At 40.5% G+C, this 13,195-nt stretch overlaps 1 protein-coding gene across 1 annotated transcript in view; it reads right to left on the bottom strand.

Annotated features, from left to right (window-relative positions):
- The window catches only part of PDGFC (platelet derived growth factor C), an 819,997-nt gene that overhangs the window by 41,232 nt on the left and 765,570 nt on the right, over positions 1–13,195 (bottom strand). The window contains exon 4 of the mRNA XM_086962342.1: positions 9,892–10,099. Coding sequence (XP_086818468.1) covers positions 9,892–10,099 — 208 coding nt within the window. The remainder of the gene's footprint in view (positions 1–9,891; positions 10,100–13,195) is intronic.

Here is a 13,195-nt window from a genome sequence, read left to right on the forward strand (position 1 = left end):
ATAGAACCAACAGCACAAACAAAGAGAGTGTGGCTACTGAGTCGAGGGTTGAACGTGCAGCTAAAAGGAAAAACAGCAGGAGACAGACACCAACGCAAGTCAGAAGGGCAAGGCGAGTTCAAGGTCACACTAAAGCAGAAGAGAGATGTCTGGGAACCTACTCCAGCCTTTTTTCATATTTATTTGTAGTTTTTACCTGTCTTCATACACTTACAAAAGAGCGCTGGGAGAAAGGTAGAAACATGGAGAGCCAGAGCCTAGTCTGTGAGAAAGAATTTTAAGATGAATAGAAATAGGGACTGAGGGGGTGGTAATAAGTTAAATAAATAAAAAAATTCTCACCCCTTCCACCCGCCATGGGCGGGTGGAAGGGGTGAGAAGAAACAGGGATGAGAGGGAGGGGAGAAGAAACAGGGAGGCGATGGGCATACCTTAAATAAGTTTTAAAAAGGGCTATGACGCGGAAATACCTCTGAAATAGCACCTGAATTCCTGTGCAAGCAGCAGATGGCAAGCTACTCACTAATCAATAGCTAATTCATCTGTACTTTGTTAAATTGCCAGGACAAGCAAAAGAAGTGACATCTAGAAAGCGCTGCCCAATAAAAAGGCAAGCAAAGAAGAGCGACACCGATGCCAAAGAATGGTAAGATGTGGGCGGGTTTCAAGTCGATTATTGAATACAAGAGTCTTGCAAGCGAGAGGGCATGCACTAGGGAAAGCTATTGCAGGATCAAAAAATGCACAGTCTGCTGCACACACTCAAATGGCTACTGATGATTATTTGAAAGGAAATCTGGGGTGCTGAAGTGCTCTTCTGCAATATAATGTTATTCCGAATGTGTGAATGGAGTAATGATTATCAGCATCACAGCTAAAAATTCATTTTTTCTGTGGTACACTGTCTCCCGCACAAGCTAAATGGCTATTTGCAGATGCCAGCTACAAAAATTTACTCTTTGCTGCCCCCTGCTGGTGGTACCATAGTGAAGATACCTTTTGTTGCTTTATGAATATGTCGGCCGTGGGGAACTTTCAATGAGAGGAGGGGGTTGAAGGGGCTTGGAAGACTTGAAGCTAACTGAAGGAAGAAGAAAATTGTGGTCTTAATAGCACTGAGATAGGTGATGCTACTGTCGATATCAGGAAACGAACACCATGATTTTGACAATGATGGGTGGTAAAAAAACAGCATTAAAACACTATAAAGGAGCAATAATTATTTAAATCATGCGTTTTTGACCTATGCCTTCAAATGTACTCTAAAGTTGTAATGGCAAAGATCGATCTCAAGTTAAAAAAAACAAGAAATTAAAATACTTTTTAGTAAAAAAAAATAGCAGAACATAAAACAGAGCTTCTTAGTTCTTTAAAATGAATTCTGAATCCCTCTGATCACATATTTGCCAGAGGTGAATTGCAATCAATATGTTTCATGCATATTGCGGAATGCTTTTATACCGAGTCGCATGTTGATGCTAATATTCCTCTGTAATAAGTACTTCAAATTTTGTAGCTGCATGAAAAGTGCAGATTCACATTACACATTGAACATGCATCACGTCTCTGAAATTAAAATCTCTTGTGTCCAGTTCAATTAAGTTCACACCACGAAACGAGAGACATATGTAAAAAAGACATAACTTCAGTTAAGTCTGGTTCAAGAAAATTCACTTCAACTTAATATTTAGCTTTTCCGACAGCAAATGGTATTTCATCATTGCACTGGGACACATTTTCAACTCTTAGCTATCACGTTGCACCCTGGTAATGCAGCGTGAGGGTGGTCCTGCTAAGATAAATGTGCTAACGCTGTCATATGTTTATTCAGCACAGCACAACGTCTATATCAATGTCGAACTGCATTGTTTCTTTTCATGGGATAACTGACACAAACGAGTTGTTCCTATTTGTTGACATGTTACCCAAAGCCCGTCGATGAGTGCATATAAAAATCTAAAAATAGTGTGCTGGATCAAACAACTCTGGTTGCTTCAGGACAGAGGAAAAACATATCAGGCACAGTACTTGAAGTTGAAAAGTGAAAAACAATATAGGAAGCATGTGAAAGGAATGTAACTGTATATTAAGGCAAAATCCAAGCCAACTCAAAATGAGTACTCTGAAATAGAAGTACTGAGTTAAGGTATGGAGTGGGTGCATCGGGCATGTTCAGTGCAATTACGCAGCAAATGAAGTGCAGATGAGTCCTTCACTTTCTGACAACGTGGCTAGCAAAACATTTACAGCCTGATGCATCAAAGACCCGTTTTGCGAGTCTATAATAGCGATTCATAAGGAATCGCTATTACAGGCTCGCAAAACGGGATTCATGTCGGAATCGCAAAAAAAAATGCGATTCCTACATATTCCTTATTTGCGATTAGCAAATTGCTAATCGCAAATAAGGAATAACTCCCCATTCATTCCTATGGGCCAAAAGGCCCATAGGAATGAATGGGGAGTATTCCTTATTTGCGAAAAGCAATTTGCTAATCGCAAATAAGATAGCGATTTAAAGGCTGCCAGGGGTGTCCAAAGGACACCCTGTAGCACCCCTTGAATGCAAATTTAAACAGGTGTTGCGCACACACATGTCCAAAGGACATGTGTGTGTGCAACATGCAACTTAGAAAAATGCTTTTAAAAGCATTTTTCCAAGTTTTTGCTATTTACCACGAGGTTTGACCTCGCGGTAAATAGCAGGCCGAAATTGCGAAATCGCTATTTAAAAATGGATGATGAATTGCATTTAAGGAATCTCAAATAGAGATTCCTTAAATGTAATTCCTCGCAAAATAGCGAAATCGCTATTACCAATTTTTGCATTTGGGATGATGAATCCCAAATGCAAAAATCGCACTCGCAAAGGGCCAGATTCTCAGAATCTGGCCCTTTGCGAGCGCAATTCAGCTTGATGAATCAGGCTGTTAATTTTTGCAATACATTCTGAAAGGTGCCGCCATGTACCAACTACAATTTCATTAGCCATTTCCTGACTTTTTTAGGACTTTGTGATTTTCTCTGATGGTATACATGAGGCAGTGATTGCAGGGGCGCCTCTAGATGGAGTTTTTTAAGGGGGTGGCACACAATGGTCCACAGATAAAACTGGTGAGGCCACAATAAGCAATTATGAAGCATGCGTGCGAGAGCACAGGAGTGGCTGTGAATGTGTTTATATACAGAGATACAAACACATACAAAGTCAGATTTAAACATTTTAAGAAAAGATATAGGTTCATTCATTGGCTCAACCAATAGTTATTTTACAAATACAGATAATTTGACGTATTAATGTATGTAGCAAGGGGTGGCCTGTTTTTTTCTTTTTTGCCTACCAGCACATTACTGCAGCATTCAGCAGCTGTGGTAGAGATCCAAAGGAGACCAGGACTGGAGCACACTACATTGACCACCCATCCCCCAGTGAGCAATTGACTCAAATACTGTTTCTCTTGCTGCTGCAACCTGCTTTCCTTTGCATGTGTGTGAGAGAGCAAACGTCTGCGAAAGTTTGAGCCCACTTTAATCTTTGCACCCTTTATCTTTCCCCAGTTCAATGATGTGCAGGATGTGTCAATGCTAATAAGCAGTTGCCTAATTATGCAACGAAAACTTCCTTAAAATTGTTGTTTTAAGCTAAAGTCCACCAGTTCTAATTAAACATTTACAAAGCAATCATATTTTGGCACACACATTTTCTATTTTTATTTTCATACCTTTTTACGCCCTCGACAGGAAAAGCTGACAACTATGATTTATTGGCTCAAGCGTGACTCTGGGACGAATTGCAGATAAAACCAGTCAGACTTCAGCTCAAAATAGAAACTTCAAAGAGGTCGTTGGTGCACAAGATATGCTGATGCTTCTTGCATGCAATAATGTTAATGTGGTACAGTAATGGATTGGAGATCTAATTTCTGCAGTACATAAACATTTCAACATAGGCGTGTAATCGTCTTGGTTTGCTCATAACTGCTGGCTCTGTTTACGGGAAGAGGATTACTTTTAGTGAGTTTTTATGTGACATTTGTTGGAAAATGCTCCTCTCTGAAGAGTCACCCCAAACGTTTTGCCTTCCTCCTCCTCTTTTTTTGCTGAACTCCTTTTATGATTGGCTTTAGGACTCTGTTCACTTTACCAGTGCTAAAGTGCATGTGCCTCTCTTATGAACATGAAGACATTAGTGTATCCTGATTGCCATATTGGATTTACTAGTAAGTCCCTTGCAAAGTGGTATACCATATACCCAGGGCATGTACTTCAAAGTCTACTCCTTGGCTGCAGCACTGATTGTTTCATCCACAGAAGTAGCCTTCAAACCTGTCCCAGGCCTGCCACTGCAGTTCCTCTTTATGCAGTGTACTGCCACTTTGACTTGGCATTTAAAATTACCTGCCAAGCCTTTAACATCCCTTTCATTACATACAAGTCACCACTAAGGTAGGCCCTAAGTGCTGGCTACGCTATACATAAAAGGCAGAACAAGTACTTTTGAGTTTTACATGTCCTGGTAGTGACAAACAGCAAATGTTATTTTTCACTACTGTGAGGCCAACCCCTCTCATAGGCCAGCATTGGGAATTCCTTAATATACTTTTAAGCGGTAATTCCTGATCAGGGTGGAGTGGCTTTCTCATGTTTCATATTTTTTAACAGTAATGATAAAACCTCATTACGTATGAAGTCAGATTTACCATTACTGTTCTAGAAATTCCACTTTTAGAAAGTGGACATTTATCTGCACTCACTGCTCTGTGCCTGACAGCCTTCTCCAATAAATGTATGGATTGGGTGCCAGCTTCACTTTGTGCCTTTCCTCTAGACAGCCACAAGCACAGGAAGGTGAGGCTCATCTTCATACTGAGCACTCATCTGCATTCTGATCGATCTTCCTGGGCAGGGAGGAATGGGAAGGACTGACATTTCAATAGGTTGTGTCCTGTTCCAACATAATGCACTGAATTACCCCCCACAGATAGCCTGGCAGACAGGACTGGGTTTAAAGGAATTCTTGTGCACTTCTTAGCACTGCATTGAAGTCACCCCCCACATCAAAGGCACTGGGCCTCTGACCCCCTAAAATCAGATACTTCTTGATCCTGAACTGTACCTCCGTCAGAAGGACTGCTGTGCTGCTTAAAGGACTCAACTGGACTGCTTTTCTGGAAGCATAGCCTTTCTGCTTGTTGCCATGCTGCCTTCTGCTCCCTGACTTTACTGAAGGAGAGCTGGACTCTGCCGTCCCTCCAAGTGATCTCTAAGGGCTTGCTGGCTTGCCTTTTGTTTTCTGATGTCCCAGGGACACAAAAGACTTCCTGCAAATCTTCTAGAGCTGCTGGACTCTGCCTTCTGTGAGTCCTACCCTTGCCTGAGGTGCCCTGTCTAAGTTCTGGGCCTCAGAAGTTGGTTCTGCAGCCTCAAATCATCAAATTACCCTCAAATCATCACCACTGCGCCGATCAGAAACAGTGCATTGCCCTTCGTTGCTGATGCAGAGGCTGTTTGACTTCAGTGGTTCTACAGCCTGCATGGCCCAATGACTACACTATGCGGCTCGACAATGGTGCATTACCTTCACTTCAGTGAAGCTCAACGACAACGCCTCGACCCGACTGCGTGGAAATTATCAACGCATTGAGCCTTCAGTATCAGCACTTTGCTCCATCCAAGGTAATTTCTCAGCGGCCCTGTGTTGGTCCTGTAGCCGGCCTGCCCTCCATCATGGTGAGAGTGAACTTTGGATTTGCACTGGTCCCTCAAGACCTCAAGTATCCTTTTGATTGTTGGTAACTTCTAAGCACTATTTTTGCATTTAATCTTTATATTCATATCTCGACTTCTACTGATTGAATATTTGTTGTTTTGATCTTATTTGGCTCAGATAAATATTCTCTATTTTTCAAACCTCCGTGGAGTATTTTAGTGGTGTATTCATTGTGTTACTGTGTAAAGGTGTTGCATAAATACTTTACACATTGCCTATTTATATAAGCCTGACTGCTAAGTGCCAAGCTACCAGAGGGTGAGCACAAGTAATCTATTAGTGAGTATCTCATTTACACTGATTACAGTGGGGGTTTCTGCCAGCTCTGGGTGCATACCTCAGCCAACCAGGATTACCATTTCTAATATAATTGATGTAATAACAATGGAGAACTAGAGCTTTGGAATTTACAGCAACCTTTGATCGAATATACAGGATCTATTAACACATCAGAGAAATGCAACATCAGCAGAGCCATTTTACCAAAGGTTTGTACACCAGACCAAATGTGCAAGTCAGATGTTAGGCCTGATTTAGAATTTAGTGGAGCTGAAAGACCTGCTGTTCCGCCACTAAAATTCTGAGTTGGGGAAGCTCTAGGCTTTTACTGGTAGAGTCTCCTGCTCTGACACTGTAAACCTCTGGCCTGGCGACTCATTCTCCAAAAGGCTGCCTTGTCACACTAATGGTCACCCTGCCCTTCTTGGGGTAGAACACCCAAAATATATGTTCTATGTCCATGTCTACCATGCAGGTCATTATGGACATGGGCAGGGAAAATGTGAAATTGCTCCTGTCAGTAGGAACAAAACTATCTGTACATTTAGGCCATTTTTTTGTATTGAGAAAGGAAACTCACTAGTTGGAAAATTATTTTGCTATTACAAAAAAAATATGCCAAGTGGGCACTTTACACATGGCACCGATTCAGCAAATATTCAGTGCTGCGAAGAGAGCTGCTGTTGAGGCAGCTACCTTCACAGTCCAGAAATCCCGACCAAGCAGGCTGGGATCTGTCAGTTGGGCGCATGGTACTATATCAGAATGGTGGGTACACTGGAATTTGCCAGTCTGGTGGCCTGGTGAGCTATCCCCCAGGGTCTAAATGGCATTAATATTCTCAATGGTAGCAGGCCTATCTAAATGAGATCTAGATGAATACCATATGTAAAAAAGAATGCATAACTACTTTTTCTGCACACATGCGGCTCCCTCATTCAAACACAAACAGTCAAGAGCATAAACTGAAACACCACAAAACAATATAAGTATATTGCTACAAAATGTATATCCAATGAAACTACTGCAAATGAGTATGAGAACATGAGTACTAGAAATGTGTGTAGCCAAAAAAGAGATACCATCTAGAGCAAACCAGCAGACCAGGCCCAAGAGCTTGGTTAGCTGGGAATTCTTACAATAATACCTGAAATACAAAGTTAACTTGACTGAACCTTTACCTATATGACGATAAGCAGGTCCTGTGGGATAAGAATCCTGCCTTGAAAAATCAAATTTGCGTGAAGTTTCTTTAACAATAGAAAGATATTGTTGCAGGAAAAGTCATCCAGTACAGCCTTACAAAGAGAAATCTAATTTTACACATTGCTACTTGGCCCTTTATGCTAGGTGCCATTTGACTGAGCAGTAAGACCAGATAACTAGACAACTGTGAGCGTCTCAGCAAGGGATTAGTTGCAAATTGTTCTCCAGTTGGGTCTTCAAGGAAATTGAACACATGTAGTGCAAACAAACTAAAGGCTCCACGAGAACAGCAGAGAAAAGCTAATGAAATTGTATAATGATCCCAATTGAGAATAGGGTGGTGTAAGTGATGAAGGGGATATCCAGGTTTGTCCCCTTAAGTACAGCAAGACAGAGCCAATGTTGGGCATCTCAAATTCTACAGAGATCTCCGTGTTGGTACCCAAAGCAACCATCCAACTTGAGGTACCATTTCCAAGCAGACATATGGTTCACCAAGTGCTACAGGCTTACCTTCCTGTAAGTGGGTGAGACCATGACCATATCGGACCCAGTGATGGATGAAAACACATACTCTCTGATGCCCAGATGAGTTCCTTCATCATATGATCCCATGCCATAATATTGAAGGGCAATGCGAATTTCAGGGAGATTCTGACAAAATACCATGGGCTAGATGTAGGTAAATCAGATTTACCGATTCATAAATACCGAATTTTACCGATTCGGTATTTATGAATCGGTAAATCTGATGTAGGTAAAAATTCGGTAATTTTTACCGATTCGGTATTTACCGATTCGGTAATTACCGAATCGGTATTTGCCATTGATTCCTATGGGCTTTGAAGCCCATTGGAATCAATAGCAAATACCGAAAAATTACCCAATTGACAGGGGGAACAGGGTGTCACTTTGACACCCTGTTGCACCCCTGTTTCAGGCTTGTGTGCCATGTGACACACATACATGGCACACATACATGGCACCCTGTGTACATGCACAGATGTGCATGTATACAGGGATTCGTTATTTACCATGTAATTGTATTACATGGTAAATACCGAATCCTGAAAGGCCTGCAGCTATGTTAAAAGTGCTACCTACATTTGAAAATACAGATTCGGTAATTTTACAGAACGGTAAAATTACCGAATCGGTAAAATTTACAGAATCGGTACATTTACTGATACATTCTGTAATTTTACAGATTCTGTAAAATTACAGATTCTGTGAAATTACCGAATCTGTATGTATTTTAAGCCCCTACATCTACATAGCCCAATACCGGTCAGAAACGGCCGAAAATCGGTATTTTCGGCCGTTTCCGACCGGTATTGGGCTACCTACATCTGTCCCTAAATGTCATGAATTCAAAGGAAAATACAAAGCACTTCAGACCTCTGAGACCTTACAGCAAATTGAGATTATATCTTATTATTTAATTCAAATTCTTCAAGACTTGAAATATTATTATAAATTAAAATGATGGGGGCATGATGGCACTTACTGTGAAATTGTCAACATAGTACAGTTACTTTGAGATATGGTCCAAGATTTAAAATAATGATACTATTAAGGACTTCATAGCTATGTAAGACCAAAACCAGAATCAACTCTATTTTTAAAAACACAAGTAGAAATGATTGTCATATTCAGACACATTTTTAAATGAAAGATATTTCTTTGATTTGCACATTTTAGCAGCCAAAAACCCCCAACTTGATGTTGGCACAGCCTGTCTGCATTAGGAACCAGAGAAGGTAATGTGGGAGAATCTTTAAGCTATTCACATTTGTGGAACACAATCTCAGGGATCAAGAGCATCAATAGGGCCTGCATTATATGAGGCTGCACATTCCAAATAGGGCTGTATTCCTGCTACTGAGCCCATCTGATACTATGCATTTCATAGAATTACTGCCCACTTCTAATGTTTCCACATGGAAAGCAGCCAGAATCTGCAAGGAGATCGTTGGGGTTGAAGGAGAAATTACAAGAGGCATCGGACTCAGAATAACCTATGTCACCAGTAAATCCACACCCAAGGAATTAAGCAGGACTCCCAGTATGGGTAATTTGAGGAGTACAAAATGACCAGATTAACAGTCCTTCATCCAGGGCCATTGTTATGAGTGCTTGATAATATATTACAAAGAGAAGCATTAGCCAATGCCCTTTAAACACCTTCTATGAGACCAAAGGTTTTCAAAGATAAGAGACCTGGCAATAGTATGCTGAAATACAGAGAACATTGAGAACAATTGTACCCAAACATGTGGCTCAACCTAATTCAGAAAAATAATAGATAACTGCTAAGCACATTGAAAGAGAATCCACTGTGTGGGAAACCAATATTTGGCAAATGGCTATCAGGGTTCATTGGAAATTAGAGAAATTCCTAGCCAAAAAACATTGTTAAAGCATTTAATCAATTTCCAATCAGACAGGATATTTTGATGCAGTTGGAAAATGTCAAAATGGAATATTGAATGAAAAGAATTGTGAAAACAAACCTTATATTTTCTTTTGCTAACAAAATCAGAAGATTCAAAAGTGAATGTAACTAACATGTATTACCTTTTGTAAAACCATAGATTTTTAGATACACATGGTCACAGTTCAAAAAAGTGGAGTACCTCTGGACTTTCTTCCTTGGATAAAGGCCTTCCCGACTGGTTGCCATGCTGGTCTATACAATTCTTCAATGTCCAGCTGCCACCTATCTGGTTCAAGGTACCTTATAAGCTCCTCCACCGTACCAAAACCAGCAACTGCCTCATTCAGCCGATCTATTGGCCATGCTGAAGGGGGTAGCTCAGAAGGCCGTGCAGGTTCTGTGTGGTGCTGAAAAAGAAAGAGTTCCAGTTATAGAGAGGGAACCAAACCATTGTCAGCACTGCATGAAAAGAATTTCAACTGTTGTGAATGTAAAGCAGGACAGCAACAATATTTTGGTTGAACCTCTTATCTAAGATAGATAATGAGAATACAGATACCTGCAGAAGGCATTCCCTCATGCAATGTTTCAATTCTAATTTGGTTTAAGTTCACATCTTTGCCTCTCCAAGCTAAGCAGGACAACTCCTATGCGTGTCTTTCGGAAAAAGTTATCCAGTGATGAATAATATGTCTGAAATAATTAGACTAAATTGAACTGTGAACCTCAATATGAAAATGTAGCTCAACTATGTCGATTTACTCTCTCCAGGATCTTGGAAGCCAATCACATCTAAAAGATTATTCTAACTCTTTGGATTTATAGCCTCTTTTGGTACAATTTTCATATGAAAAGGTGTTTTTCCTTTTTTTTCAAACCTTAAATGTTTTTCAACTTTGTAGAACAGTACAGAAAAAAAATCAGCAAGCAATGGTGCATATGGTGGAAGATGAGGTACACATAGTTCAATTATAGCATTCCAGTATACATTTTCGTTTACACTGGGCACACAATACCCCACAGGAAACTGCCAGACTCACACTAGAGAAACATTAGTACCTCCCCTTTGACTCAACTGAGACGGGACCTCCTGCTGGTGTATCTACGCCCGCTATTGTCAGTGCTGTCACTATCCACTGGAGTGACATCCGAGTCCAGATCTCGGAGTGTGTCACCCAAGTCTCTCCAGTCCGACAAGTCATCAGTCGCCTTATCGTCCCATCTGTAGATTTTCATATGGGTCGCCTCCACCAGAGACCACTCCAATATATCTTTATGCAAATACACTATATTGGGTGCCCATTGCCCATCCAGGTGATGGCAACATTAACACTTTTTTTGGTAATTGTCCTCTGGATCAACTAGTATATGGCTCCTGCTCTTTGACAATTTGATAAATGTATGAGAATATCCTTGAAATCAATGTTTTTACTGTGATTAATGTAAAAAACTATTTGCATGGGACTTACACCAAATCAAAGTACATAGAACACATATGAATGTGGATATCAATAACAGGATTGTTACCCATCTACCAGTTCCATGTCAAATCATAGACAATCAGATTGAAAGTCGAGTGATCTACGATGTCATTTGCAATCCTACGGTAGCAGGAAAATAACCTTACCATCCTCCACCACCTTTCTCCGGCTGTGATGTTTTTATAATACTTTACAAAATGATGACCCGCCACTCTCTCTAACCTCCCTCTTTAGCATCTTATAACAAATATGAAAATACAGTACGTACCACCCAGCTACCATACTGCAAATCCCTCTAGGCCTTCCCTCCATTTTCCAGCCAATGAGAGAGTGGACAACCGTTACTTTAAACATTGCCTCTGTAGATAAGCCTGACATCTCTGTGCCAACCTACCAAAGGATGAGCACAAGCTATCTTTTTTGTGTACAAAGCTGACCCTGACAAGAATAGTGGTTCCTGCCTGGCCTGGGTTTATACCTCAGCCAACCAAAAATTCAATTTCTAACAGTTTTATAAGAGACAGTGTCATTGGGTATTATAAAACAATATCTACTTACAATGACAGTGACAGAATGGTATTTGCACAAAATATTGGAAACACAAATTTCTTGGGACAGAATATTGTGTCAAAAATATTGAGGACAAGAATATCACTTAGTTCATTTTCTATGGGTAAGTGAAGTTTTAATATATATATGTAACTCCAGATATACGTACCATTACGCTGTATAATGCTATTTCCACTTACCTTCTTAATATTCTTGTCCTCGATATCTTTGACACAATATTCTGTCCACACGATATTTGTGTTTCCGATATTCTGGCACTGATCAGACAGAATACTAATTCTGCTGGGTTTGTTGGCAGTGTTCAACACTGTCAAAAAAGCCATCATTTTTGACTGATTAGGCTCAGTGGCTGACATAAGCAGGACCTTGTTGATGTACTTCCAATCATTTTTAGAAAATATTAGGACCATAGTACAGATGGAAACATTCACTCCCAATACTGTGATCTTACATTGTGGCATTCTACAAGACTCACCCTTTAACCATGTCTGTTCAGTGTATGCATGAGGCCTCTGTTTACAAACAACCTGAGGAGGAGTCAGACAAATGTCAACAGCTAGAAGTGTCAGCAATGACACCACAAATTCTGCTGGGTATATCAACTGCAGAATCCATCGACAAATAGAGATATGGGTGGAGAAGAACCCATTGAGCATACAAAGTGGTGCTGCATGAGCAAAAGATGGGCAAAAGAATGTGTTTTGAGAGGATAAGCTGAATGTCTGAAGAATTCAGAACTTCTTAGGCTTAGCTGGATCATCCAAATGCATAGAAGATAACACACACAGGCAGAGAGATTGTGTCTAGGAATTGAGGCAACAGGTGGCATGGACTCATTCCCGAGACACAACCTAGAGACTGAAGAGATAGTACTGTAAATTATGAAGGAGGAGAGCTGAATGGGGTGGTGATTGTCAATGCAGCTGGTCAATGCATGATGTATCATAACACACATGGATCTTCAAAAATGGAAACCTGTTTGTAAACAAATTGGGTTACCGTTTGAGGGAGGTGAATCCCTACTCAAGCAGCAACCACAATCCTTGTCAGGGTGAAGTCACAAGCAAACCCCAAATTATTCTGTGCTCAACCCTCTGGCAGCTTGGCACATAGTTAGGCTTCTTAGAGGCAATGTGTAAAGTACTTATGCAGCACTTCAAACAGCAATGAAGTGAAAACACAACACAAGAGAAATCCCCCACCGAATTAGAAAAATACAGTAGGTTTAAGTTAACAAAACAAGACAAAAATACCAAAAATCAAATTAGTAGAAATGCAGATCTGGAATTTCAAACTTTTATTTTTCAGAAAATTGTGCCAAAAAGCACAAAAAGGCAACTTGTTTATCTGTTCGTGCAGGACCAGGACAAATTCACAAGTTTGTGTTGACTGTGATGGAGCATGGGCTGGCTACAGGGAAATACTTAGGTCTGGTTCACACAGTAATTGAAT

This window comes from Lissotriton vulgaris, chromosome 3_1 (assembly GCF_964263255.1).
Source record: "Lissotriton vulgaris chromosome 3_1, aLisVul1.2, whole genome shotgun sequence".
In the NCBI taxonomy this organism is placed as follows: domain Eukaryota; kingdom Metazoa; phylum Chordata; class Amphibia; order Caudata; family Salamandridae; genus Lissotriton; species Lissotriton vulgaris.